The following is a 27,976-nucleotide window of genomic DNA, read 5'->3' on the forward strand; positions in this document are numbered from 1 at the left end:
AAATATCAAGTTACCGGAAAATAATAGAATCGCGTTTCACCCTTCACTCTTTCTCCCCCACTGACCATTTTCCCGCATCCATCTTTTGATAAAAATGAGACGAGGTGTTTACCATGTGCACTTTGTGGCTAATAACGATAGGCACTTTTGAATCTTCCCCAGGAGATGAAACTACCATAGGGAGAAACTCAGGGCCGTGGGATAGTGACATTGGCGCATTTCCCACGATCTGCAATCCCCCTCCTTTCAGCGTTCGCCCCACCCCCTCGGACGATTTCCTCTTCTCCGAAATCAAACAAAAGGTCCCAGCTCGTGCAGAGATCGTATTACGAAGACCTTAGCTTCGAAAAAATATCAAATTACACGAGAACAATAAAAACGTGCTTCACGCCCTCCCCCCTCTACTCACCCACTGGCCTTTTTTGCTTACCTGCTTCGAAGTTCCCCATTTCTGGAGGTCAACTGCTGCATGAGTCATCAACTAGCCCAAAAGTTGTCTAACAATGACTTTCGGCAATTGATATTACACTTTTATTGGATTGAAATATTAGTAATGTGCGCGTAATTTAAAAAAGAATAAGACCAAACACGACACATTTCTGAGTTTATTTAAGCATTTTACGCAGGAAAATAATAGCCGGAAAGACAAATACGACGGAGGCTTAGCATTTTGGCGCAATGCTCAAATAGGGTGGTTTTCTATAATTTTTTTATTGCCTAAATCGAAAGATTATTACTCCTGGAGTACGTATTTAACGCTTTTAGATTTTTAAAGGACGATATCTATTTTTGGCGATTAAATGAAAAGTGAAAAATTTCAAGCGCGCGAAAACGCGACGGGTAAGTATGAATGCCGGGAAAAACTCTGCGTGACGTTGTTCTGCTTCCCGTTGCCGCGAGTGAGGTGATCTTGGGGCGAGGTTCTTAGCGCTGATACGACGCAGGATGCTAGCAGCGGTTGGCTTAAATAAGGATTATTAATACCTCATCAAACGAAGGAAACTTTCCGACCTTAGGCAGTGTTAATAGGTGATTATTAAGGCCATGTTTCCCTGAGCTCTGTGCGTCATGCATGCATTGCTAATCTCAGACGGTGTAAAACTCCTATCTACTCATATAGAAACTAGGTCACTGTGACGTCACGTGGAGTGGCATCGCATGGGCGCCAATCTGGCCTTTTTCAAATGAGGATAAAATTGACCATTGCCATTCGTATAAACCGGTATTTCTATATCCAAATAATTTGTATATTATTAATACACTAATGGTGGGGACCGAATCACAATCAATGCCTTTTGTTTTCTTTAATGAAGGAAACTACCCTATTGTTTACATAAAATTAAAATATTCCATCAATCAGCTAAATTCCTGTTTGAATCCTTTAAAGGAAATCACAATTACTCGCCAAAATCTTGGGTTTCCTGCTGCATAGGCGACCAAGTCAAACATTCCTGCATTCATCGTTTAGTATTCGAGGTATTCGAAATTCGAGGTATTCGAATATTCGAGCAATGATTTGATATTCGAATTCGATATTCGAATTCGAGAAATCGGCTATTCGACCCATCTGTAGATATTTTATAATCAGGGTTTTGATTGTTGATTTTCCTTGAATAAACTCCACAAACAGTCACAATGTACAATCCGTTTTGTGGCAGATACACTCCTTTTCTATCATATGTATATTTCTAGGCATCATCTAGGCATTCGACATCATAACCTATGACTTTCTATTAATCTTCCCTAGCAATGGTCTATTAACAGCATCATTCTGGTAATGACATCAGTCACAAATTTCATTACAGATGTTCGATTGTAATAGGCTTTAAAAGTTAAGAGACCAATATTTTTCTGTTTTACAATCTGACATCTATTATTTGGTCTATATGCGATGAAAAATTGGGTGCCTTAACCCTCTCCCAAGTAAGTTGATAAGATCAGATTAGGCCACAAACTTATCCCGAGCGGGCTATCACTTTCACACTACTCCAGTGCAAGGCTAAGCAGGCTAGGCAAGGCTAGCATGATTCATCGCTGTCTGCATTATTGTGAGCATTTCCCTTCTTTCATTGGTGGCTCACACTGACCAAGTCAATCATTCAGAACTCTGATGAAGTCACCAACGCATGGAAAGTGAATGCAATTTTATTGTTTTCTTATTATACATTTGCGAGTGAATGAATGAATTAGGAAGATATTTTTTGTCTTAATTTATAAGTTTGTCTTTACTCCAAATCAACACTTTTTCTTGAGAAGCTTGCTCTTGGCCAGAATTCTGTACTCTTTACCAATGATTGTCTGTGTCATTAGGACTTCTGTCGACAACTATCAGTAAGAGCGATTCCAGTGGCTTGGTCTACTTATGATCATCATTAATTCCACCGAGAGCTGTTAGTATACTCTTCAGAGGCTAGCAACTATTTCCTAATGTGTGATAGAAATGTTGGTCACCCCCCATTTCTTTCCAATCTGCCTAATATTCTCTTTCGTGACCTTGCTGGTCTTTTACCATGATCTGTTGTTTTGTATATGTGAACTAATTGGCATTTGGCTTGTGTGTTTGTTGGGTGTGTAGTAGTAGCAGGACACTGCTGTTCCATTATTACGCAGTCTATTGGCACTATGATGCCATTGTGCTTGAAAACCAGTTACATTGAGCCTACATTTGGCCATGAAATATCATAACCGATGCAACTCTTATTATAAATAAAGCCATGCACTGAAAATTAGAAATTAATATTTGTTTATTATAAAATATAACATGAATACATAGTTTTCTGTTGTGGACCTCTTTTATGGTCCTGTGAACAATGTGATAAAGAGCAATCCTTTTCATTGGAACTGTAAGTCTGTTTTTCCACATGTAAATACCTTGGCTAATGATATAAAGTCATGTACCACATTTTTTGCATGCTTGGAGTATTTCCTCATGCTAGTTTGCTAAGATTTGATGGTCTTTAAAATTGGCTAAATCACCATAATTGAGAAGAAAATGTTTTCAATTACAGGATTTCTGAATCTCCCAAAGCTGAAAGTGAATTAGTGTGCCATGTATGTGATGAGGACCAAGTATATTCACCAAGAAAAATATTAGGTGGAGAATTTTATACTTTATTTAAGAAATTGCTGGAAAAAATATCTGATGATGAAGATAGGGGGGTGAAGCTGGCCATCATTCAAGCAATCCCATCATTAAGCAAACATTTGGATGTTATTAATGAGCATGGTTTGGTGATGAAGTGGTTGAACTTGCTGAAGGATCCTGATTATGAAGTGAGGCTTTTTATGTCCATGAAGGTCAATTTCTTAGTGCTTCCCCAGTGCCTATCACCTGCCACCAATGACTGTGCAGAGAAGTGGCTTTGTATTGAGCACCATATTATGGTCAAATGGTTTAATGATATTTATGATGTAATTTTTGATATAATGAAATGCTGTTTAATGAAGTCGAGAAGAGATTTCCAAGAAACCATGCTGCTGTCTGTGAAAAATATTGGCAGGTAAGTAATTTTAGTTGTTAAGTACGTATATATTCTTGGTGAAGTATTTAGAGTATTATTCCATTTTTCATGCAGTACTGTTGAACAAATTGTTTTGATTGTTGAATTAAAACTTTTGGGCTATGTCGCCGCGTCAGATTTTGGGTGGCCCCAACGTTTCCCGACCGATGCTGGTCGCTTTCTCAAGGGAATCTGATGAGATTCCCTTGAGAAAGCGACCAGCATCGGTCGGGAAACGTTGGGGCCACCCAAAATCTGGCGCGGCGACATAGCCCAAAAGTTTTAATTCAACATGACGAGCACCCGCGAAAGTTTTAACGAAGAATTGTTTTGATGCCGTTGAATTAATTATTGATAATGTGATGAAGGTAATGTTGTAATTTTTCGAATAAGTTTGTCTTGTTTTAGTGGAGAGTATGTTATACTCCCAGAAGTAGTAATGGGTTACTATCATCATATATTTATTTGGTTACCTATATCATCTGTTATTCCTAATTTGAATTGGAACACTTCCATTTGAAATTTTGGTTACCTTATCCACTATAAGACCTCGTGGCAGTGGTGGGCTGCATGGAGAGGGTAAGGGAACATTATAACACAGAGCAATTACTTTCCATATCAGGCTCTGTAAATATTTGTATCCAACACTGTTCTTTGTCACTAGGTAAGGCATTCACTGACGCCTTTCATGGTGTCATTCCCCTTCTCTTACTCGCAGTCCGGAAGAGATCTCTCTCCATTGGCTTGCATGCCTGCATATGCTAGGGTCCAAAGTACATTTTCCCTTACTTGGGCGTACGTAGGTGTAAGTGCTCAAGGTGGCAGGCAGGAAGGGTTGTGTGTGTGTGAGGGGGGAAGTTTAGGTTTGCTAAATGCATTGGATAAGGAGTAAGCATGTGAGGGAAGGAACATGTTGGCCGCCTCTTACATCTATGTAGTTTTTCATCGATTAATTAATCCTGTAAAACTTTTACGTAAGAAATTCAATTGGACTGGGAAAATGAAGACTTCATTGTGACGGAGTTAGGTATGCAGATGCACTTTGTGGGTTGCATTGTAGCAGGATTGGCGAAAACTTTATGTAGATTGTAGTGTTAAGTCAAAACTACAATAGCTGCAGTGGACTTCAGTTGGAATGTTATATGAAGGGAGGAGAAATTCTGACTGTGCTTACTAATGAAGCTTGTCCATAGCTCGCACAGCTCCTTGTATAACTGACTGACTCATTCGCTGGTGGACGCAAATTCTGAGCCACTTCCAGAAGAGATGGAAAGCTCAAATTTTGATCTTAGGTGTGGGCCAAAAATTATTAGGTAGAAAATGTCTGTAACCCCAACTTTGCACTCTCTTCCCCTCAAAAAAACATTCAAAAAGCCTAATTCTGGTTTTTCCTGTTGAATACCATGGAAGCCTAGTCAACTCAGAGGAACTGCAAAAATTTGGATTAGGGGAAGAGTAGTGCTTCATTTGGTTGTGCTATTTATTACCCTCAACCCCAGGATTTCATAGAAACAATTAATGAAAGTTGTCAAAGCCAATTGTAATACAGGCTTATTCTACCTGAGTGAAAATATTCTAGAATTTTTTTCTGACTACTCCCGATTCCACAGGAGATAAGGAATTTCATGTAAAAACTGTGTACTAGGTGTGCCTGGGAAAATAACTTATACCCTGATACTCCTCCTCCAAAAATGTTCAAATTGCATTCATTCCAGTATTTCCATTCATATCTCCTGGCCATTGCCTTAAATGCAGAAAGTGAATATGTGATCAGGGAATTGGAAATCCTTTGCATCAGGGTGTCTAAAGGCAACAAAATTTCTTCAATGACCATGTTGATGTCTATGCACCTTCAGCCTTAGAATAATGAATTTTGTGGGATAAAGAGCGAGTGAATAGGTACTATACAGCACACAATGAGGCCCTTGCCAGACCCAGTGCATTTGATAAGCTGAAGGGTGGTGAAACCATATGGCCCACGCTGTCCTGCCTCTGATAAGCTGCGCAGCTTGTGGCAATGCTCATTGACACACACAAAATTCTGAAATGTCCACAAGTGCTCCAGATCATATTCTCAGTCCTGTCCTAAATTTTTATCATTGCTCATTGGTGTTCAGTAGTTTACAATAGGAGACTTTGGAGTAAGGCCAGCTTCTTCTAAATATTTTTCAATCCAGTAATTCCTGTGTGAACTCAACTCCTCCAAACATGAGCCTGATGGTAGGAATCATGGAGATGTGTGATCATGATAGTTGGACTCTACTTCTGTGTTGGTTTCCATTTAGGTTCCATTCTTTTTCAGTCACCATTGGTTCTCAGTCCCCATACTCTTCTGGGTCTAGATCAAGGGTTCCATTTCCTTAGCTCAATTTTCAAAACTATTAAGTGATTTTCTTTAGGTTATTTGAAAAACTTTCTAAATTAATGTATCATGCCAACACTCAAGTGATTGGATCCATGGCAGCACTGTATTTTCAAAATGGAACTTAAACTATGCTCAAGAAGAGCTTTCCAATTGGATTTTGCACAAATTGTTGAGGTGCCGATTCTTTTTTAGTTCAGTTCTGATTCTGGTTCTAAGCTTGAGAACTATGAATGGAAGAAGTGCACTAGCTCATCCTTAATATATGGCCTTGATGAGCATCACTAAAATAGAAATAGTGTTGTTAACGGCATTGACAAAATTATGCTGTTATGGTAATAGATTTAGTGACATTAATGACCCACCCTTATTATTTTATCATTGGTGTCATGAAAAAATTTCACAAAATTTCTCCTGTTACCAATCGTTTTGTTAAATGTATAATCAATTTTATATAAATGTATAAATGGCTAATGTACTGCCATCTTTGAATTCATAAGATTGGTCATTAATTTTTTTATTAATGTTTAGGATGAGTCAAAAACCTTTCCCATATTTGTGTCCTTTACTCTTTGGAATGCCCTGCTCTTCCTATTTCTGGACTGCAATGTCTAATTTTGGGAACCAATAATGTTGAATCGGAAAGGACTTGCATTTTAAGTAATCCCTATCATCTCTAATTTGTTTTTTTATAATTCTAGTGTTCCTTGGGATTACACCTTGTTTCCAATTGTGAAACTCTTTGTGATATTCCTTATCCATCCTTCATCATTAATTGCTCAAACAATTCCGGCGTGTTTTGAGGAGTTCAGCAAAAAGAATAATTTGGGTCCTCTTCAATTGTATGAAAAATTTAGAGTGGAAGTGTGCAAGGTTGGTGGAATTTGTTGTGGAATGAGTGGAATTTTGTGAAATTTGTGACAGCCTACTGTAGAAAATGTTATTTCTGTGAGTGAATTATGAAAGTTATATTATTTTTTCAGGTTATATCTTGCATCACAGTTCTATCATTGTCGAGAAAAAAGTTCCGATTTTCATCTATAGTGAGAAAAATAGCCTGCATGTTTGAATTAGGTAATGCGTATGACTTCTTGCATGGGAATATAGAGCACATTCTACCTCCTCTCATTCCATGGATTGCTAAGCATAAATGTGTCTCCATTCTGTCGGAAATATCCTTTCTCATGATGACTACTGTGAACCAGCTCCTCTCCAAGCAATTTAGGGTATGTAAAGTGTAAAAATTGTAATGATGCTTTAGCATAATTGTTGATTTCATTTCAGCTTGATTTGGGCTATTAAAGTCACTTGATGAAGCTTTAATCATCTCCCTTCTTCATGCAGTATGTTTAGTTTCATGTTAGAGCATCTTTTTTATGAAACTACATGTATGAATGTCTTAAATCTTACTTAGGGTGGTATTTGGTAAAAATATGGATAATATACCCTATAAGTGCATGTAAGAGGCATACCTTTTTTCCTAGAAATTGCAGCCGAAAATGGAGGTGTCTCTCTACACATACTTCTTATCTCCCCCCTCCCCTTCACCAGTCGCAAGTCCTAGGGGAACTGAGTGGCCTTGGTTTTCAGCATGAGTCAGTCATCTGAAACCCTAGGTCAAAATCAAGCGGCAGGCAGGGGAGTTGCTCCATTAGTGACGTATTTTTAAAATGCTCCTGTTTGCTACTCTTACCTGTAAGCCTCACGCCATCACGTCGGTATATCAGAGGTGAACATGGAAAAGATCTCGCAGAGTTTTTCGCTCCAGAGGGCGCACTAAATTTACCGCCACAAGTGGGTATCCCACGGCATTTATACTGCAGATAGTAATCGTATATCAAACGTAGAGAAATGCGTAGATTTGAAGGAGAATACCTGGTTAATATTCAACATCTGTCTTGCCGAGTATTTTCCATTTCTCTCAGGACCTGATTTTTCAAAAATCATCTTCAGAAGCTATTATGAGGATTATTACAAATGAAAATTATATTGTTGTCAAAACCTGTGGTTTTAAAAATTCGAATGAGTGTGTTCATAGTTGGACTAAATGGTAGATAGAAGAAATCGGAAATGCTTATAAGAGCGTTGAAGGAGAGCTCGAGGGGAAGGAGTGTGCTCCCTCCGTCTTTCAAGCAACGAGGCTAAGAGGGAAGGAGGAAGGGAAGAACATGTCCGATCTTGCATGTAACGTCGTTGCCTTCAAAGAGAAGGGTCTAAGGCACAGCAATGTGATATATGCAGTTCCCGGTACCTGAAGTTTCCAGTCCGTCTCGTCTTGTTTGAATGCGCTCATACTACGCTTGTTTCTTCCGAAATGGTCCTGTTTGGACTAAGTTGAATATTAGTGGCCTTGTTGTGACTATAAATCTTTGGGTCAATAAATTAGAGCTTAACAAACTTAAATGCTGTCAGATATGCGTCTCATTAGGTCTCATTCTTTTTTGAACTTCGTGCATGTCATACAATTATACAATTGCTGAGAGCTATCAAGATATCTTCGAGCTCAGTAGGTGACTCACCTAGCATTTGGCCTCCAGAACCTAGGAGAATTGAACCTGGTAGACCGAAAAAGGTCACTTGTTGAGATGGGGTTGGGATTGAGGGGATGGGATCGGCCTGGTGCTCTTGTATCCGCAAGGCTGCATGGGCATTGGAATATTTTATTTGAGGGCATGGACTCAAATTAGGCATTTTGTGGATAAACGGTGGCAGATGCATCAAAATGCACGAAATTTTTGTTTCTGCAAGGGCAGCAACTCGGCAAAATCTATTGGGAATGATCATAAAATATTATATTTTTCGAATTTTGACCTTCCCCCCTAAATTGCATTTGAGCGAGGGTCAGGGGTTCACGTACATGTCTCAAATTTTTCAGGCCTTACTTTTGATCGGTCCCACAACTTTTTTTCATTGGGTCAGATGGATTAAAAAAAATCGATTCTTCCAATTCCCCCTACTGTGGAGTCTTTGAAAGGAAAAAAAATGGCAGAGGCATTGGCTGATGGAGGGCCGAGTGTGGTTCCATGAAATCTACAACATGGTTACCATCCCACGGTGCTAAGATTCCCCCGATTGTTGTTCAATCTCTTGGGAAGGTTCATGCTCTGTGCCTGTTGTGTTTTGCCTTAAAATTTTCCACCGCTGCAATTCTATTGCAATACTCCTACGAGAGCTTTTAAACAATACATATCGTTTGTGAGTAGGACAAGCATTGTAGAGCAATGGCGTATGCGAAAAGAGGATCGGAACTCTTTCTACTTCTTATGGCACGTTGCATTCACGAAAGCATTGATTTAAAATTTCGTGTTCAGATTCAATTTCTTCGATGAATTTGGATCAGGAGTATAAAGTGAAGGGCATTATCTGTCGATATTTGGATCTGAGGTATTTCAACCGACCATGCCTAGTAAGCATCATAAGCTGAAGACTGCAAGTGAATAGCTAAGTATCTCCGAACGCCATACATATCGTGCTCGTGCACCGTGTAAATTTAGCTGAAAAAATGTCGCGTAAATTTTTAGTATGAAAAGAGGAAATTTTGATAACTGTCGAAATTCCAGGCATACCGTATTTCTCCGAGTATAGTCCCCACCCCCTAATTTTGAGGCTTCAGTTTCGGGAAAAGTAAAAAAAAAATGTGTTTGAACATCCATAGTGCCCCCCTTTGCTTTTACCACGGGCGTTTTTGGAAAAATAGGGGGGGACTACATTCAGACATTTACGGTATATCTGCAACACCGCATGATAGGATAAAAAAATGCTGCAAAATCTTTTTTCTTTGGCTTTGATGCTCAAAATAGGGGTGCGTACCTTACACGTGTGCAGCTGTTACACACACTTATACTGTATTCTAAGGATGAGTCGGTTCTTAAATTTTTTCAGTTCTTGGTACCGTTCCGGTTCTCCCCCATTGGTTCTCGGTTCTCGATACTCTGTTTTAAGGATGAACTCCTTTTATCTGAATTAATGGCAAATTTAAATGAGCAACCACAAGAAATGAATGAAAATAATTTTACTAAACATTTAAATTAGCAGGAAAGCTCTGTATGAAAACTTAAGATTGTCTCCATAATAAGAATGTCTCCATTGTCTCCATTTTATTTGCCGAGCAAAAAAGTTTGAATAACACGTTTTTAAAGAATGCATGATTGACCAATATGTCACATTACAACAGTCAGGTCCTGGTTCTTTATCCAGATCTTGATTTAAAAAATTCAACATTTTACCCTATGTTAGCCTGCAGTCTAATGTATTCTTTTATTGGCAGAAATATTGCCTGCAGTGCTGAACAGGCATCCACTGGAAACAGTATCGGTCGATGTTGATTTTGAAGGGCCACGCGAAATATGCTTGGAGCAAAGTTTACATTCTGCATAGCATCAGGATCAATAGTGAAACTCCCCCAACATCCGACGACATCATCTGTTAATTTGTTGTAACTTGTGAGTCAGTTCAAAATATATTCTGTATTCTGCGATGTTGCTTAAATTGTTAGTTTAATTGACAACTTATTCGCATGCTTCACTGTCGCAGTTCTTAAAACTGCAACAATGAACTGCTCAACACGCCAGTGTAGCGACACAATGGGTAAAGTGAATGGCTGTGAGCTAATTGTTATGCAGTATTGTAACGCAGTATTGCATTCTGCAGGATAACAACACTTTTCGATGCCTTGCATAGGTTTATCACCTTACGAACAAGTTCTCGTAATGTATTTTGCTCTAGCCGCCTGAATTTCGTGTGAGCGGCAGCCAACAAAAAGTTGTTCTGCTTGAAAGCAGTCTCAATCATAGAGGTTTCTCAATGCAGTATTGAATGTATTTCACGCCGTAGACAGCTTATCGCCTGACCGGATTGAAATGGGCACTGTGCCGTTAACGTTGCAACACAACTCGTTTGAAGAAATCCATAGTAACCAATGGTAAGTTGAAGGAATGGCACCATGCCGTGGACGGTGGCAGGGGAAAAGTTGGCTCGTTTGAAAGCATTTGCGGCTACGGAAATTTTACAATGTTGGTGAGAGAGACAAGCTGACGAACCCTTAAATGTGCGTGCCAGCCAGCAACTCTCAAAAGAAAAAAAATGTGGAGGCCATCCAATCAGAAAGTAATATATACGATTTTAATTTTTTTTTCACTTTTTGGCCTTAAATACGCTGCAGACCATTTCAGCTTTGGGCACCAAATTCAAATCCTCGTGATCGTTCCGAGCCAGTTCCAAAAGTACCAAGTTTAAGCGATCAGTTCTCGATACCGGTTCCACAGGCCAAGAACTGGGTACCGGAACTGACCCATCTCTAAGATATTCAGTGTATTTTCAAGGAAAGCTTTCTGATTGAATTTTATATTTTATTATAAATCCTTCCATATACATTTTTCTCTGAGGAATAACAAGTGCTCATGATCTTAAAGTTTATATTGAGACATGAATATCTAAAAGAGCTCTTTGTATTAATGCTTTGTAATTACTGTGTATTAATGTCAAGAAATTTTACCTTGCCGTTATTTTAGCAGTAGTAGTGCTGTAATTGCTGTTGAACCTAATGTTAATGAAATTGTTTGTATTTTCAGTTTATATATGCACATTTATATTTGAATGAAGAGTATGAGACCTTCCAATCTTGTATGGATTTCATTAAAGAAGTAGGCTCTCTTAATTTAATTGTAGTAGGAGAGTCATATTCTGAGGTTAGTATTTTTAATTTTATCTGTTTGCTATACTTAGTTATGTTTGTTATATTTGGTTAAAGTTCAGGGTGGTATTAATTGAGAAAATGATTGATATCTATTTTGATATTGTGTGTCTATTTAGATGTTGCAGACTGCATTCGCCATTCACTCTCTTTAATTTTAAATTAAAAAAGAAGAACTTTGTGCTGTTCTTCTTTTTTAATTTAATTATGAATCGCTTTCACCAAGTTACGCCTCAAACAATCAACTCTTTAATTTTATTTTCTTTGAAAATAGTTTTGATTGATATTTTCTCAGTTTAAAATAATGTTGCACTTAAAGTTTTTTGGCAAAAGTGGTGAATTTGTGTTTGCAATACGTAAGGTACCACAGATATCATCCAATACATTTGGCATATCCACCAGAATATTATGAGATTTCTATTGAAGGTATCTAGATTTAAAATCTCTGGTTTATTCTTTTTTAATAGAACAACCTTCCATTTCTATCGGTGCAGCAAATTTGATATTGCCTGTGGTAGCTCATGTAGCCATCACAATGGTGATGAGATACTCCTATCCCTATTTGTGCCCTGGAGGTGCTGTCAGGCTCTAATACTGTCGGAGCCTCATTTCTAATGTTCTTCCTCTGTCCTCCTCCCTCTCCGAATACGTGGGCATATGAGTCCCTGACTTGATTCGAGGACCGGACAGAGAGGTGTATCCCCATGGACTCGCCCTGGGTACATACCTGTTTCCAATGTCAATTGAAAGCATACCTCAATGAGGTCAGCATAAACACAGCACCCATGTTTTGTAAAACACAAATGAAAGGTAATACGGAAAAGAGCACATCCAGAATTCTTGGTTGCTCCTCCACTTTCCTCAGAAGTAGGAACTACCAAGAGGAAGCAGGGCGGGTGATAAATGAGGAAAATTAGTGGGAATATTGTGACTCATTATTTCTCTGAATTTATATTGCCCCTCGTGAGTTGAATTTCCTCATTAAGTTGAATTCTTTTTTTCAGTCAATTCAAAACCAACTTATTTTGGATCTCCATTCTAAACCAAGTAAGGTTTTGCGTGGCTTGGCCGATTTCATCCCAGACAAAGACAGGAGTGCTTTAAAGCATGGAGTTAACTCTGAGTATGTGGTATGTTCCATTACAGTACATCAATTATTTTTAACGGAGAAGAATTATCCAGCTATTCATTAACCCCTTAAGTGTTGTCAAATCTAGACTGGACAAATGATGTAATCATTGATCTTTCCATTCTATTCGGGTTTTTTTTTCACCGTGTTTGTTGTTATTTTAAAGACAACAGTTTCGCTGGCGTAACAGTCAGCGTCTTCAGGTCGAAGGTAAAATTTTTGGAAAATTTTTCCGCCTTGATGCAAAACAATGATGTAATCATTGCTAAAGGAAATAATTTGCATCAATTAAATTCTAGGAAGCTGAAACCCAATTATTGGAAATGAATTGAGTGTATTTCATCAATGGTTATTGAAAATATACATTAAAATTTTGCTCCTTTACTTTAATATATTGTAACTTTTGGCGTGGCAGTTTCTGTTCAAGGGGATTGGAGACCACTCCAGAAAATGCTTTTTCAGGACTCGTATCATCATCATCAGGCTTGCATACTTGCAGATAACAAGGTCCACTTTTTTTTCTTTGGCATTTGAAACATTTAGAGTTTAGCTTAGAGGTCTGTGAATGTGGTTTTATTTTTTGCTAAAATTCATTTTAAAATCATGTGATTTCGGTGTTATAGAAAATCTTGGCGGTGTTATTATAATGCTACAATTTTCCCACGTTTATGGGCGTTTTATTATTTTATGGTACATGTTTCATGAATTGAGTGGAGTAGCTGCGACTCCTCGGGATGATAATGTGGTGGTTTCCCCTTGCCTTCCACATCGCAGTACTACAGCCGTTAAAGTAAATGGAGGAAGTCCTAAGAAGAGTAGGAGAGAAGAGAAGCCTCATGAAAACCTTAACAAGAAGACGGAACAACCTTATAGGCCACATCTTGAGACATGATGGCCTGATGAAGACAATCGTCGAAGGGCAAGTGGAAGGCAAGAATGGAAAAGGAAGACCTCGAACAAAATATATGGAACAAGTAAAGAGAGATGTGAAAGAGAAGAAATACGTAGGTGTGAAAAGATTAGCTGATAGGAGAATGGAGTGGAGAGTTGCGTCAAACCAATCCTGGGATTGTTGACCAGTGATGACGATGATGTTTCATGAATACTTATACTTTTATTAAGCATTTTACATAACATTTAATACAATTTCGACTGTACAAAATTTCTGATGAACCTAAATGAAAGAGATGGTTCAAGGTAAATGAATGGTTCAAATATGTAGTCTTGGTGAATATGACCGGCAAACGGCAAATCCCCACTACCTCATTTGTGTATACTTCGAGAGCTATTCCAGAATTTTTGGATTGTCAAGTTTCTCTACACTAAATAAACCCTTTAAAAATGCTTCAGAAGTAGCAACAACAAGCAAAATTCACGGACCTCTAGTTAAGCTACATGTCCACTGGAGGTTAAAAGTAGAGATGTGCGAATAGTATCCGCGAATACTCGAATACCTCGAATACTAGAAAGTATTCGATATTCGAGATTTCGATTAGTTATGCGAAAAGTACCGCCTCGAATACTTTGAATTTCGCGTCATACACTGTCGCACGCACGTCGTTGGTAGTGACTCGGAAAAATGTAGAGAACTGTAGTCATTTAGTGCTCGCAGCGCCGTTTTACGCAAGTTGACGAATTGCATCAAATTCGTGGATTTTAGCGGTGAAAAGTGTTCGACGAGGGGAATCGAAAATAGTCGGGTGAAAAAATCCGAAAATCCCCGATTCCCCCACCAGGAGAAACTCAGTGCCGTGGGATAGCATACTTAGGGCATTTCCCACGATCCTCTATCCCCCTCCATTCAGCACTCGCCTCAACCACTCTGACGCTTTCCTCTTCTCCGAAATCAAACAAAAGGTCCCAGCTCGCGCAGGGATCGCATTACGAAGACCCCTGCTTCGAAAAAAATATCGAGTTACGAGAACAATAAAAACGTGTTTCACGCCCTCCCCCCTTTTCTCACCCACTGACCTTTTTCTGGCTACCTGCTTCGAAGTTCCCCATTTCTGGAGGTCAACTGCTGTGTGAGTACTGTGGGATACTTACATTAGCGCATTTCCCAAGGTCCGGTATCCCTCTCCATTCAGCACTAGCCCCCCTCTGAGGCTTTTCTCTTCTTCAAAATAAAAAAAAGGTCACAGCTCGCGCAGGGATCATATTACGAAGACCTTAGCTTCGAAAAAATACGCGAGAACAATAGAAACGTGTTTCGGGCCCTCCCTCTCCTCCCCCACTGACCTTTTTTTTCCTACCAGCTTCGAAGTTCCCCATTTCTGTGGAGGTCAACCGCTGCATGAGTCATCTGTTAGCACAAAGGGTGTCTAAGAATGACTTTCGTCAATTGATGTTACACCTTTATTGAATTGAAATATTAGTAATGTGCGCGTAATTTCAAAAAGAATAAGACCAAACACGACGTATTTCTGAGTTTATTTAAGCATTTTACGCAAAGAAATAAATGTCAAAACACGACGGAGACTTAGCATTCTGGCGAAACTCGATATGAGCAGCAGAGCTTCTCGGAAGTTGATGCGGTATTTTTTTCCAAAAACATATATCAAGTTACAATTTATGAGTGGTGCTATAAATCTTTATTGTTACAGTCACAGACAAAAGGATACTTTCTCAGAATATTTGGTTTTTCCCTGATAGCAATTCCAATTCATCTTCTTATCTCGTGAGAACTCCCAAAGATGGACTGAAAATAATTGAAGAAAATCCGGTGGAAAAGAGCTTGTATTTTGCAAAATGCCTCAGATTGTCAGCTAGCACTTGGCAGCAGGAGTGGGGGTAAAGCGATGTTAGTTGAATTAATTATATGCCCAATTGTTTCCATAAAATTAAATTATTCATTAATCAGCTAAATTCCTGTTCGAATCATTTTAAGGAAATCAAAATTACTCCCCAAAATCTTGTGTTGCCTGCTGCATAGGCAACCGAGTCAAACATTCCAGCATTCATCATTTAGTATTCGAGGTATTCGAAATTCGAGGTATTCGAATATTCGAGCTATGATTTAATATTCGAATTCGATATTCGAATTCGAGAAATCTGCTATTCGACCCATCTCTAGTTAAAAGTCTTTAGATTAACTGTGGAGGCTGGAGTCACATTTGTGGAGATGGGAGTGAGACCACCCTCAGAGACAGATTGCAATAAGTATCAGAGACTTCAATTGTTGCATGTGAACTTGCATACTTCCCAACTCTCAATGCAAGCTCAGAATTCAAAACAATTTGGCTCTTCTGAGACTGGTCTCAGGTCTCGGAGTGTTAATGGCGGTGTAATTTTATGATATGGGTTTCTAGCATTAAAATTCTTGTGCAATTTACCGACCTCTTATCTCCAAGGGAAATCGTGGAATGTAAGAAAACCATTTATATACATTTTAGTCTCGTGGGCCTAGCTTTAAGCCACCGAGTGCATCCACTGGGTTGTGGATGGTGGGTCAACCTCGGGATATAGAGGCTAGCATTGATATAAGCGAGTTTACTTGTCGAATAAGCAGCCGTGGACAAAAAGTGATGCCATTTATTCAGTGGTGGACAGGCATGCAAGTAGAGAATAAGGAACAAGATTTGTTGCAAAGCCAGTAAAGCTAGAGAAGTACGGATGATTTGCATATGTGAGGACATGCAAAATAACCTTGTGCAAAGGAAAGTGGAAGCGGTTTATAGAATAGCGAGAAATCATTTCAAGGAACAAAGTACAAGATGCTATACGTTGAGGTCCAAGGACGGAAATATTTTGATTGAAAACGTAGACAAAGCTGAGAGAAAAAATATCTGGAGGAGTTATACAATGGAAGCAAACTCAACTCTTGAGTTATTGAAAAGAAAAGTGAATTAGAAAACGATGACTTGGGAGCCAGCATCTTAACGTCAAAATTTGATGCTGCATTAAGAGACTTGCGAAAGAATAAGGCCCCAGGAATAGATTATATTCCAGCTGAGATAATAAAAAATTATTGATAGTTTTATACAATGTTACCATTAACCTAACGGAGTTATACAAATCATATGCGGCAAGGTAGACAGAGAGAAGGAAGTAAATTTATGTATATGAAGGAGGAGACACACTTGGCAAGTGTACCCCTTCCACAAGTATTCTACTCTTACCAAAGCTAATTGCTGAACTAAAATTCAGTTGGTGCTATTTCAAACTTTTGAATTTCTCTCCAAAATCATTAAAATGTGTTTAAAAAAATATTTTTCAGGCTGATTTTCTTCAGCCACGGATATTGGGCACTCTTCTGTTCATTGATTCTCTCTTGAGGTCATCATCTTCATGCCTCAGCACAAAGCAGAAAGCATTAACTTGCCTCCCAGAATTAATCAAGCTAATGGGACCTCGCCGCTTGACCCCCATTAAACTAAAAATATTGACCACGCTTAAAACCTGCCTGAGGATTACCGAGGGAAACTTTCCATTCCTCACCTGTATTGCTTGGGAGGCCTTTGTTCACAAGTGAGTAGCTTCAGCATTTACAATTCAGTGATGGAATTCCAAAATTTTTAAATTCTTTTTCCATTTTTTCTCACAGTGTAGAGTTGGTTTCCCTTGGTTCCATGCTGTCTCAGATTTTTATCTCCTTGATGCCACTGATAGATAAGTTTCCAGGAAAGATAGTTGCTATTTTTAGGTATCTGGTTGTACAAAATGAGGATGTTATGGATCATTATCTTGCTGATCTTTATTTTGTGACTAAACACCCAGAAATGAGTGATGTTTATGATATAATTCAGTATCACATTGATAATTTCTGGTGAGTAGCACCTTCATTTTATTATTCTTTTGCTATTTACCATTTTTGAGATATATATGATATATTCATGATTTTATACACGATTTTAATGATAACATTAATAATAATGTTTTTTTTCCAGGCCCAAGGATTTCAGAGGAAGTTTGACTCTGCTTCTCAAATACATTACTCATGATAATGTTGATGTGAAGGTCACAGGGCTGAAGAAATTAAGACAGTATGTAAAAGAACATCAAAGTGAATTGAAAGATTTTGTTTTAAATTTTGGAAATGAGGACACAATTTTAGCTGATGTAAGTAAATACTTTTGCTGTGTTAAATGACTCTTTATTGTTCCATCAGTTTTCTTGTGAAACTGTAGTACACTTGCTCTGTGGTACTAAGGTGTAGTACCCTTAGAAATAGGTTAGCGCCAAGAGGGAGATTGTCGAGGGGGATGCACGCAATCGCATTATGTGAGGTCCTAGGCCAGACAGCTCTTGGCTGCCATCCAAGCGAGGGGCTGGGAGCGGATGACAACCCTGTGCTATCATTCACATTGAATTGCATGATTATATTTAACGTAAGGTTTTACCGTCAATTATACCCCGAATCTTGTAACTGGGTCAAGTATTTCATGGTCATATATTCTGTTTAAAAATAAGTTACCTATGATGAAGGAAATTCCAACTGGAATTTGAAACACCTTTGTTAGCTGCACTGTTGGTCTCTTGTTTCTACTAATTTAGGCTATTGCGCAAATCACTCATGGCAAGAAATGCTCTCCCACTGGTTTTGGGTTTAAGTATGGTTAAATCTGCTTGGAGGCAACAAGAAGGAGGGGTTTTGTTGGGGCCAGTGACCTTATGTAACCAGTGATATTATAAACCAACATCTACATTTTTTTAGGAATTTGAAATTTATTCAACATAAATATTTGGGCCAATGAGCTGTGAAATTTCTCAAAGCTATTTTATGGATTGTACTGCATGGTTTTGAATGCCCTACATGTTTCGGCTACTGAAACCTTGCACCCTTGATTTCAGTTGATAGAAGCTCTTATCATTGGATGCAGAGACCGGGACTCTCGTGTCCGCATTGCTTGTGGCGAGTGCTTTGGAGAGATTGGAGCCATAGACTCAACTCGCTTGCCGCGCAGTAGTCATCAGAAAGGTACCATTATTATCTCTTTCTTCTTGATTAATCTTCATATGGGTATTTTGATTTTAAATACACAATTTATTTTCAGAGGAAAGAGCTTTCATTTATGATATCAAAGATGAAGAATTTGCTGTTGCTGCCTTGACAAAGTTTACTAAAGCTTTTATGTCAGCTAGAGATACCGTAGACATGGATCGTTTTGCTTTAGCTATCCAGGTAAGTACCATTCTGTGAGTACAGTTTTGTTGTGGTTTCATTTTGGTTTGGTTCCTGGAATCAGTTCTTGGTTCCCCTTCTTAATCAAATGTCACATTTTCATTGTTTTATTTTCAAATGCTACTAGTGGTTTTCATTATGGTAGAATGAAAACCTAAAATAACACCTACAGTAATTGGTTCCATTCCCACAGTGATTGGATCCTTAGCATCTCTTTATTTGATGAAAGCAATGTACATTATCCTCAAGATAATGAAAAAAATTGGGTTTTGTACAAATTACTTTTCACCATATCTTTTTGCCTTTCACTTTGGATCTGATTGGTTCGAGGCTCAAGAACTAGTGGAACCAAGAACTGAAACAACCTATCTCTGCTTAGTAGCAAATTTAATAACTATTGAACCTGCCTTGAAAATGTTGGCAAAATTCTTAGTAATAACTGTGGCAAAAAATTCATCATGAATTGAAAAGCCATCTCCCTTATATTTGCATTATTTTTTAACAGTTAGACCTAAGAATGTGAACCTCTGTAAAAATACTATGGGAATTAAGGAACCTAGGCAGCAGAGCAGTGTGCTTATTGGCCTAGGAAACCAAAGTATATGGTACAGTCCCTGGTCCAGGGTTTATTTTTCCCATGGGAATATGGCGCGTCATATGAATTGAGTTAGGGTTGCATTGCTTATGGTTATATTAAAAGAAATATACTACCTCCTCATGCCATGTCATATGTTACTTAGATTATTTGCACTAAAAATTACTTCCAGTTGATTTCTCAAGGATTAGATCATTTTGCCTGAATTTCTCATATTTTTTCCTATAAAAAATCATGCAGTCCCCTATGAAACTTGTTGGGTGAACAACGTGGAAATTTCTCAGAAAAATATTTTGTAGGTATATAACGGTGATGTGCAATTTGCTTCATTTAGCTGTATTAGTAAATATTTCATGAAGTTCCAGCCATTTGAAAAGTCACCAAAAATGGCCTTTGAAAAGTGAGGGAAAATATCATTTTTCAATTGGCTAGAATGTTGAAAATTTTTTAAGAGATTTATTATTTTTTGTATTATATTAAAAAAATTCATTGAATAGGATGTTTAAAATTTCCAAATACATATGTATTGTGGCATCCCACCCCTGGCTCGCCCGGATACCAAAATAGAACCGGGGGGAGATGTCTCACAAAAACAAAAGAAAATATATAAATCGGCGTGGATCCCTCCCGCATGGGACCTACGGGAAAAACCTATGTCACTCTCTTCGCACAATTTACAGAAATTAAAAATATTGGTTAAAGTGCGTTTGGTGGGGACATGAAGCAGGTAGTCCCAGGTTGGGCGTGGCCACCCTCGGAAGGGTCGCTAATCCTCGACCCTTTCCTCGACGAACTCACCTTCGCTGGCCCACGTCTTCCACCCTACCAGCGGGGGGCCTCCCTCCCTAAAAGTGACCGTTCCCACTGCAATTTGAAAATCAATCAATCGATCCAATAATCAAAAAATAAATGTTTTCATCGTACTCCTGTCAAGCGTGCGATCAAGTACGTCTTTGAACCGTGTTTCTGCGATGAAAAATAACGATTTTGTTAACTTTGCTGAAAACGTGGTTTCGGACCACCGGAAAATGGCAACAGCGGTTTGAAATGGGCAAGGTAGCGGGCTGTTTGAATGAGTTACGGGCGTGAGTTTGGCCATGTGGTACCGTTCAGTAGCACACCAAGGCTTCAGTTAATTTACCAGAGTATTTTCTTACTCACCAGCTACTGATACTAAGTTCGCAGGCTTTCAAAATGTCAATCTTCCATCGTACTGCAAATGATAGCAACGGTATCTCAATAAGTAGATCATTATGTTACTCGCTATGATGACCACCCTAGAGGTGCCTAAGCTGTGTGAGTTTTAGACGGTGACTGCAAATATTTCGGAGTGCGTACATACCTCACGGTTCGTCTACGTCTACATAAAATCCCGCAAGCCGCCTAAAAGGCGTGTGGCAGGGGGCGTTAGGACACCCCCTTAAAGATATCCATTCTAAATTCTTTACGTTAGTCTTGTTAGTGCTAATACCTCATTGATGAACTCGAATGGAAATCTCTATCAGACCGCAGGCTGAAAAATAAACTGGACCTATTAGATAAATTCAAGAGGAGTGTATTTTCAGACGAAGGTAGACATATGTTACCAACCAACGCCATAATACCACGGTAGATCAAATCATATAAATAATATCAGAGAGATAGACTGTAGAACAGACAGATTCATTGTCTTTTTTCCCACGATTTATGAGACTGTACCGACAGCATTTCCACGATAGATCATTATTGAGGTTTCGCATGATCTACTTTTCCTGAATACATATTGTGCTCTCATTAACAAGTTTTGCGCATCTAGGTGTTCTACATCTACATTTTAACAATACCCCGCGAGCAACCTCTAGGGTGTTTGGCAGGTGACAAATCACCAACATGCAGCATGCAAGAGGACCGCCACATGCACACTGCACGGTCATATAAATATTACGCATACTAGTAAAATATACATGCTTGTTCATTAAAAAACTTGCTAATGGTTATTTATTCGTAGAGCAAATACATACAAGGTTAGAACTATGAAAAAAACATGCAATGAGTGATCCTAGCGAGCGACGCTATTAATCCTATCAATTGAGACGACGTTGCTATCCTTAATAGAACGAGGGAAGAATGACATTTTAAATCTCTCTGTTCTGCAGTTTATTTATTTTATTTTATTCGCATGATCACGTCTACTTTAGTACGATGGTAAACGAAGGATATGATTCTCGTCGTCTGAGAAAATATCTTATTTTTCCTATCCCATTTCTAAATCCGTGCTGTTCTTTTGCTGAAAGATTTTGGCAATCTAAGTAGAGGTTCGAGGTTATCGTAACTCCCATGTAGTTCACTTAGTATGTTGCCTTTATGTTAATACCATCCACAGATTAAATATGGCTATAATTGGACGAATTTCGCAATAAATGTACCGACATGCATTTGCTCAGATAAGATCGAGTTCCCACTCTTGGCTCCACAAATGAACGTTGTTTAACGCCGATGATAGAATTTCATAGTCAGAGTGGTCCATAATTTCGCGATAGATGACAGCGTTGTGACCAAATAAACGAATTTTACTGGTATGCGGGAGCAGAGATCATTAATGTATACAATGAACAACAGGGGGCCGATTACCGAATTCAATGAATCAAACAAGAATTTGGCTTCTACTTTCCCCAAATTATTTGTTTGTAGTGTAAGTACAAACAGTGGCGCCGACTCGCTGGGGCTTGAGGGGGCCCGACTCCCCTCAAAAATTCATTATGGGTGTGAGGAAAAAATGTCAGGCTTGTCGATTTTCCACGGATTGTCTACATATCGACATTCCAGTTATCACGTTTCTAATGTTGATCATATGACTCTTCTAAAATGCTTAAAAACTTAAAACTCACTAATTATAAAATTTCCCAGTGCAAGATCCCCCCCCCAATATTTTTTTAAGTCGGCATCCCTGATTACACATCGGAGGGAAAGGACTTGGTACTCTTCTGGATGAAGTCAACGGAGGCCACCCCCTGCCAAACACCCAAGATGTGGCTCCCACGGTATTGTATAGTACGTACTTAGGGATAGACACAGGAAAAATGATGCTGCATGTGCCACTTTATTTCATCATTTCATAGCCAAGTTGTTAAGTTATAGAACGAATGATTCATTCTAGAATGTAGAGGAGACAGCAAAATATTGTTGATATCTATAATTTTCTCTACCCACCATCTCCATCGCGTTTGGTTGGCATCTAGCTGGGTGACACTGATGATTATTAACAAGTCTGCTACCACTATGAAATTGATTTGCCAAAAAATGCAAAGCAAAGCAAAAAAATATAGGTAGCAGCCCTGAAAAGAGCTTTGTTATGATGAATAGATGCAGCCATAAGCGTTGTCAGTTCCTTTACATACTACTTCTAAACATTTGTGTAAAAGCACTTGTGCGCTTTCACCAAATCACGAAATAGGTCCTCCGTCGTTGAGAGCCTGGATCGCCAAACAAATTCTGTGAGGAACGATTCCAGATTTCCCACACGTAATCTGCCGGTCCTCCTCCTCAAGTCCCGTTTCATTACTGACCACACGCTTTCGATGTTTTGCGTGTGGGTGCTTCTATCTCCGGGACGAACAAAATTCTGAGAGTGGTTGACGGTATCATGGATGTACCCCAAACTCTCCAGACCGGCGTACCCTCGCCACATATCTGTTTTAATCGTCGTTCCCATTCTTACGTATTTTGTTATTGCCTCGTTGAGAGTGGCGGCATCCCTTTTCTCCACGACGCAGAGAAAGGTCTCCCTGGTCTCCCGGTCAACACCACTAAGGACCCACTTCGTTTGGCAGAGACGACCGCGGTTATATTTTCGACGCCCGAATGCGCTCTCGTCGATCTCGACCACGTGCCCCGGACCGCCGATTTCTACACTCGTTTCCTGGAGCCAGGTGAAGACCATCTCTTGGAAGGCCCCGATGATGCTGGAAACCGTCCTCCGCTGGATGCCTATCTCCTTAGAAATTACACAGACTGGATAGCGATTAATCCAGCCTATGACTACGGCAAGGACGTCCTCCGGTCTAGTGGCAAACCATTGAAAAATGGTTCCCACTGTGATGGAGGAACATCTCCGGCATGTAGCCAACGGGCATCTAAATACAGGCAGCCTCCCCTTCCCCTTCGAGAGGGTAGTTCTCATGCTCCCACAGACGCAGCTAATGGTGTCCGGAATGAAGCCCCAAAGCACCAAGAATTGCACTATACCCACCACCCTAATATGGGCCTTAAACGCAGATATGCTCTTACAGAACTCCATGTCACTGGTTTGGCAGTTCAGTAGGGAGTAAAACTTTGCACGTAAAACCCTCTTTTTATAAGGGGCCATGCGAGTGTTGGAAAGTGAACGCGAGCACCTTAACGTATTTTCGCAAGAATATTTTCTTAAGAATTCGTCAATTGTCGTAATGACAAGTATTCTTTGAATTTCGCCAGACGTCAGTGACATATAAATGCATTTATCTACCACTCAGTCCTATTTCAGCCATTGCGGCGAAGTTCTTTGTAGATAAGGACTCTAGAACGCTAACAAAAATGCACCCCATGAAAGACCATCCAGATTAGTCGTGCAATTTGCATTGTACAGGGAGGGTCGTGGGAATGAAGTCGAGGACGAAAATTCCGATCTGGACTCTCAGCCTAATGACGGTCGGTCAGGACTAGCTTGGGTTTCGAACAGGTAGCAAAAAATTAGCTGGTGCAAACGATAACTCAAAAGCTTTCATAATTTTTCCATGGGCATATGAGACAGCAATTTTTTGAAAATTTTAAAGAAGAACGTAGTTTTCATTTTTAAAAGAGCTGATTTAGATCGGTAAATTTCATTTCATCGATTCATATGTAAAATGCTTTACCCGCGTTTCAATAATCACTAATAAAGTTAAATGTAGAGGGTACTTGGCAAGCTTTTCTTTCGCTCGTAGCTACATCACTAATCAAAATCAAAAGGAAGTACATCTACGTAATACTCTGCGAGCCACCTCTAGGGTGTTTGGCAGGGGGTGATAAATCACCAGCATGCAATTGGACTCCCACATTCACACCACACGGTCCAAAAAACGTCACGTATACCAACAAATTATACTACCACATGCTGTTAGAAATAATAATAAAATTAAGAAACATGCATTAAGTTTTACATAGGTTAGTATGCTACACTACTAATCATGCAATCTATTTACCCTTCTCTTCTCTTACGCAGAATTCTCTCAGAATTCTTGATTGGGACCACCAGGTGTTCAATATTTCGTTTGAACCTCTGCTTGCTAATGGTTCATTATTTTCTCAGGCAATAACTTCCATGTTGAGCACATACATCTCATACATCTCACACATACCTCTCCGTCTTTTCCCGAGTAGACTTTTCATCAAATCTAATAATAATTTCTATGGCCTTCCGTATCTATGTTATCACTAATCATGCAATTCTAACTGGCTATCATCGTTTACCCCGAACAATATCAATCAATCACCATACAATATTTTCGCATCAATGGCATTCCAGTTTGACATGAAAGTAAAATACTTCTAATTCTTGCGAGTCTGATTATATACGCAATTATATACGCCGGGAAAGCCTATGATCATTCTTCAATAGAGTGAAAAGGTTTTCGTGGAAGCATTATAGAGGGAATGACTTCCATATTCAAATTTTCAGAAAAAATTCAAAATTTAAAAACGTACAAATAAGGCAATGCTCGGCAGTACATTTTATAATAACCTTTAAACAAAGGACTGATTTAGATCGGTTTAAGATTCGTAAAATGCTTAACCCGCGTTTCAATAATCACGTAGTTTTCGTTTTTAAAAGAGCTGATTTAGATCGGTTTAAGATTCATCTACATCTACATCTACTTAATACCCTGCGAGCCACCTCTAGGGTGTTTGGCAGGGGGTGATCAATCACCAGCATGCAGCAGGCATTTGGACTCCCACATGCACACCACACCGTCCAAAAAACGTCCTGGTAAATTAACTGAAGCCTTGGCGTGCTACTGAACGGTACCACATGGCCAAACTCACGCCCGTAACTCATTCAAACAGCCCGCTACCTTGCCCATTTCAAACCGCTGTTGCCATTTTCCGGTGGTCCGAAACCACGTTTTCAGCAAAGTTAACAAAATCGTTATTTTTCATCGCAGAAACACGGTTCAAAGACGTACTTGATCGCACGCTTGACAGGAGTACGATGAAAACATTTATTTTTTGATTATTGGATCGATTGATTGATTTTCAAATTGCAGTGGGAACGGTCACTTTTAGGGAGGGAGGCCCCCCGCTGGTAGGGTGGAAGACGTGGGCCAGCGAAGGTGAGTTCGTCGAGGAAAGGGTCGAGGATTAGCGACCCTTCCGAGGGTGGCCACGCCCAACCTGGGACTACCTGCTTCATGTCCCCACCAAACGCACTTTAACCAAAATATTCCCCTTCTTTGGAAATAATTGCGGGTGGGGGGTTCCCGATTCGACCTGATGGGTAGCGTTCGGACGCTTATGCACTCTTCCACTACGCATTCACGGAAAGAAAAATGACCCGGGAGAAAGGAATGGCGAGGGATATTTTTCCTTAAGATGACCCGTGAAGGAGTTAAAACAAAACACTTACTCAGCACTTGCAGCGAAACAAAATATAATTCAAACAAATAAACTGCATGTGACAAAACAAAAAGGAACCCTTTTATAAACTAGTGATGTATGAGTTAGTGAAAACAATTTATGACACATCAATGATAAAAAAAAAGCAACACAACAATATAACTTGATTTTCAAAATGAAATTGAAATAGCAAATGATAACAACAAAATATAGTTTGGTTGTGGACACGTAAATAATGATACACTTTTTAATTATTTCTTGATGGGGGAGGTAAATGAAAGTCCATCCCAACGAGTGTTAAATTTTACTTTGGTGATTAATTTCACTTTCACTGAGTAACGGGTGCGTTTCGTGACTGTCTGTCTTGACACTTGGCAGAAGACAAAAGGGGGCTTTAGGGGGGGGGGGGGGGGGATAGTTGCGATCTTACTTGACTGTTGTCCGTGGTTAGACCAGGTTGGATCCAACAAACTCTCGTTCCATTTACTGCACACTCCTTTCTCCCTTGTTGGAGGAAGCTGCATCCGGAACGGAGGGAATGCGTCCTCCTCAGCTGGTCCTTGCTCCTTCGGACAGGGGGGGGTCTCTTATTTCAGACCGTGTTCTTCTGGAACCAATCAGTTGCGTGATTTGGTAGGCCCCTCGTCTTCTTTCTGCCGTGTTGCACCCAAATTCGGGCATGGGCTCCGCCCGACACTCACTTCAACATTATGCTCTTTTCTTCCATGCGCACAACCTTTTTATATTCCCCATCTTGGGGTGGGGTAACGCTCAAGAAAAGGAGGAGGAACACGTTAATCACGGGAAAAACCCAAGTTCCCGTCCTCCCAAGTGCACTCACACACAACACTCATAATCTTACATAACCGACATTCGTCCCCACTTACACATTGACGCTTTCCTCCACGGGCCATGGTCTGGGGGGGGGGGTTGGGAAAGTTTAGCGGAACGGAGCGGGCAAAGGGAATGAATACGCCGAATTGTATGCACCTCGTAAAATGGTATCTGAACCATTACAGTATGTAGTTTGAAAATCACCTATTTGTGTCAACTTTTACAATTTATTTTACAGCCCCACAAGGGCAGATGTGTCGAAAAAATAGTGGGAACAACATTTCCCATGTTGATATGGGGCAGGGAAAAAATTTTCAAATGGTTTTGGGATATATATTGGGAGAGATAAAATGTTTATCAATATGTACTTGAATCACTGGTTCATTCTCTCATTAGTTACCATTTTTATCCATCTGACTGTTAGCTCATTATCTACTAGAGACCTCTTTTTGCACCAATAGCTTTGAAGTTTTGACGTGGTCATAGTTGTCATCATTAAATTTGTAATTTAAGAATGGAAAATCCTTGCAGTTGAAATTACACAGTGTTATTCAAAATATGGACACAAATAATATTTATGTTTGGGAAACCTTAGATTTACTGCACTACAAAAACAATGCCAGTGGTGTAAATCTATTAATGTTCAGTGTGAAATGTAACTTGATGGTGCAGCGTTTATCTTAATTCTTATCAAAAGTGTGCTGAAATAGTATCTTCTTTAAAATTTCACTTATTTTTTTTCAACTTGGGAGTACACCCATGCCTCACTTAGTGCAAGGGATGCGCTCCTTGGGGTCTTTGTGTTATACGAATTTGCATTATACGAGAGCATTTTAACATAGGGAAGATAGGGATGCGTTCCCGGTAGCATAAGTGTTGGGTATTGAATTTCCTATAAACCATATATATTCCCATTAATAGCCTTAGAAAACCTTATTTATGTTAGCATTTATAATTTAAAATATCATTAAAGATTTTAGGCAGGCATTAAAAGATGTTTCTTATCATTAAAATAAATTTTTAAGTGCTTTTGAAATTCACACCTTCCGAGTGGGTGGCCTAACATCCAGGAAAAAATGCATGCTATCTCAGGGGTTCGTAATGCATTGCTGGCAGTTGACGAATTTTCAAACC

At 39.3% G+C, this 27,976-nt stretch overlaps 1 protein-coding gene across 1 annotated transcript in view; it reads left to right on the plus strand.

The window, feature by feature from the left end:
* The window catches only part of LOC124171934 (serine/threonine-protein kinase atr-like), a 176,967-nt gene that overhangs the window by 26,108 nt on the left and 122,883 nt on the right, over positions 1-27,976 (plus strand). The window contains exons 11-20 of the mRNA XM_046551370.1: positions 3,009-3,500; positions 6,564-6,735; positions 6,846-7,088; positions 11,433-11,549; positions 12,559-12,684; positions 16,900-17,150; positions 17,227-17,448; positions 17,570-17,741; positions 18,474-18,600; positions 18,677-18,804. Coding sequence (XP_046407326.1) covers positions 3,009-3,500; positions 6,564-6,735; positions 6,846-7,088; positions 11,433-11,549; positions 12,559-12,684; positions 16,900-17,150; positions 17,227-17,448; positions 17,570-17,741; positions 18,474-18,600; positions 18,677-18,804 — 2,050 coding nt within the window. The remainder of the gene's footprint in view (positions 1-3,008; positions 3,501-6,563; positions 6,736-6,845; positions 7,089-11,432; positions 11,550-12,558; positions 12,685-16,899; positions 17,151-17,226; positions 17,449-17,569; positions 17,742-18,473; positions 18,601-18,676; positions 18,805-27,976) is intronic.

Source organism: Ischnura elegans, chromosome X (genome assembly GCF_921293095.1).
Source record: "Ischnura elegans chromosome X, ioIscEleg1.1, whole genome shotgun sequence".
Lineage (NCBI taxonomy): Eukaryota > Metazoa > Arthropoda > Insecta > Odonata > Coenagrionidae > Ischnura > Ischnura elegans.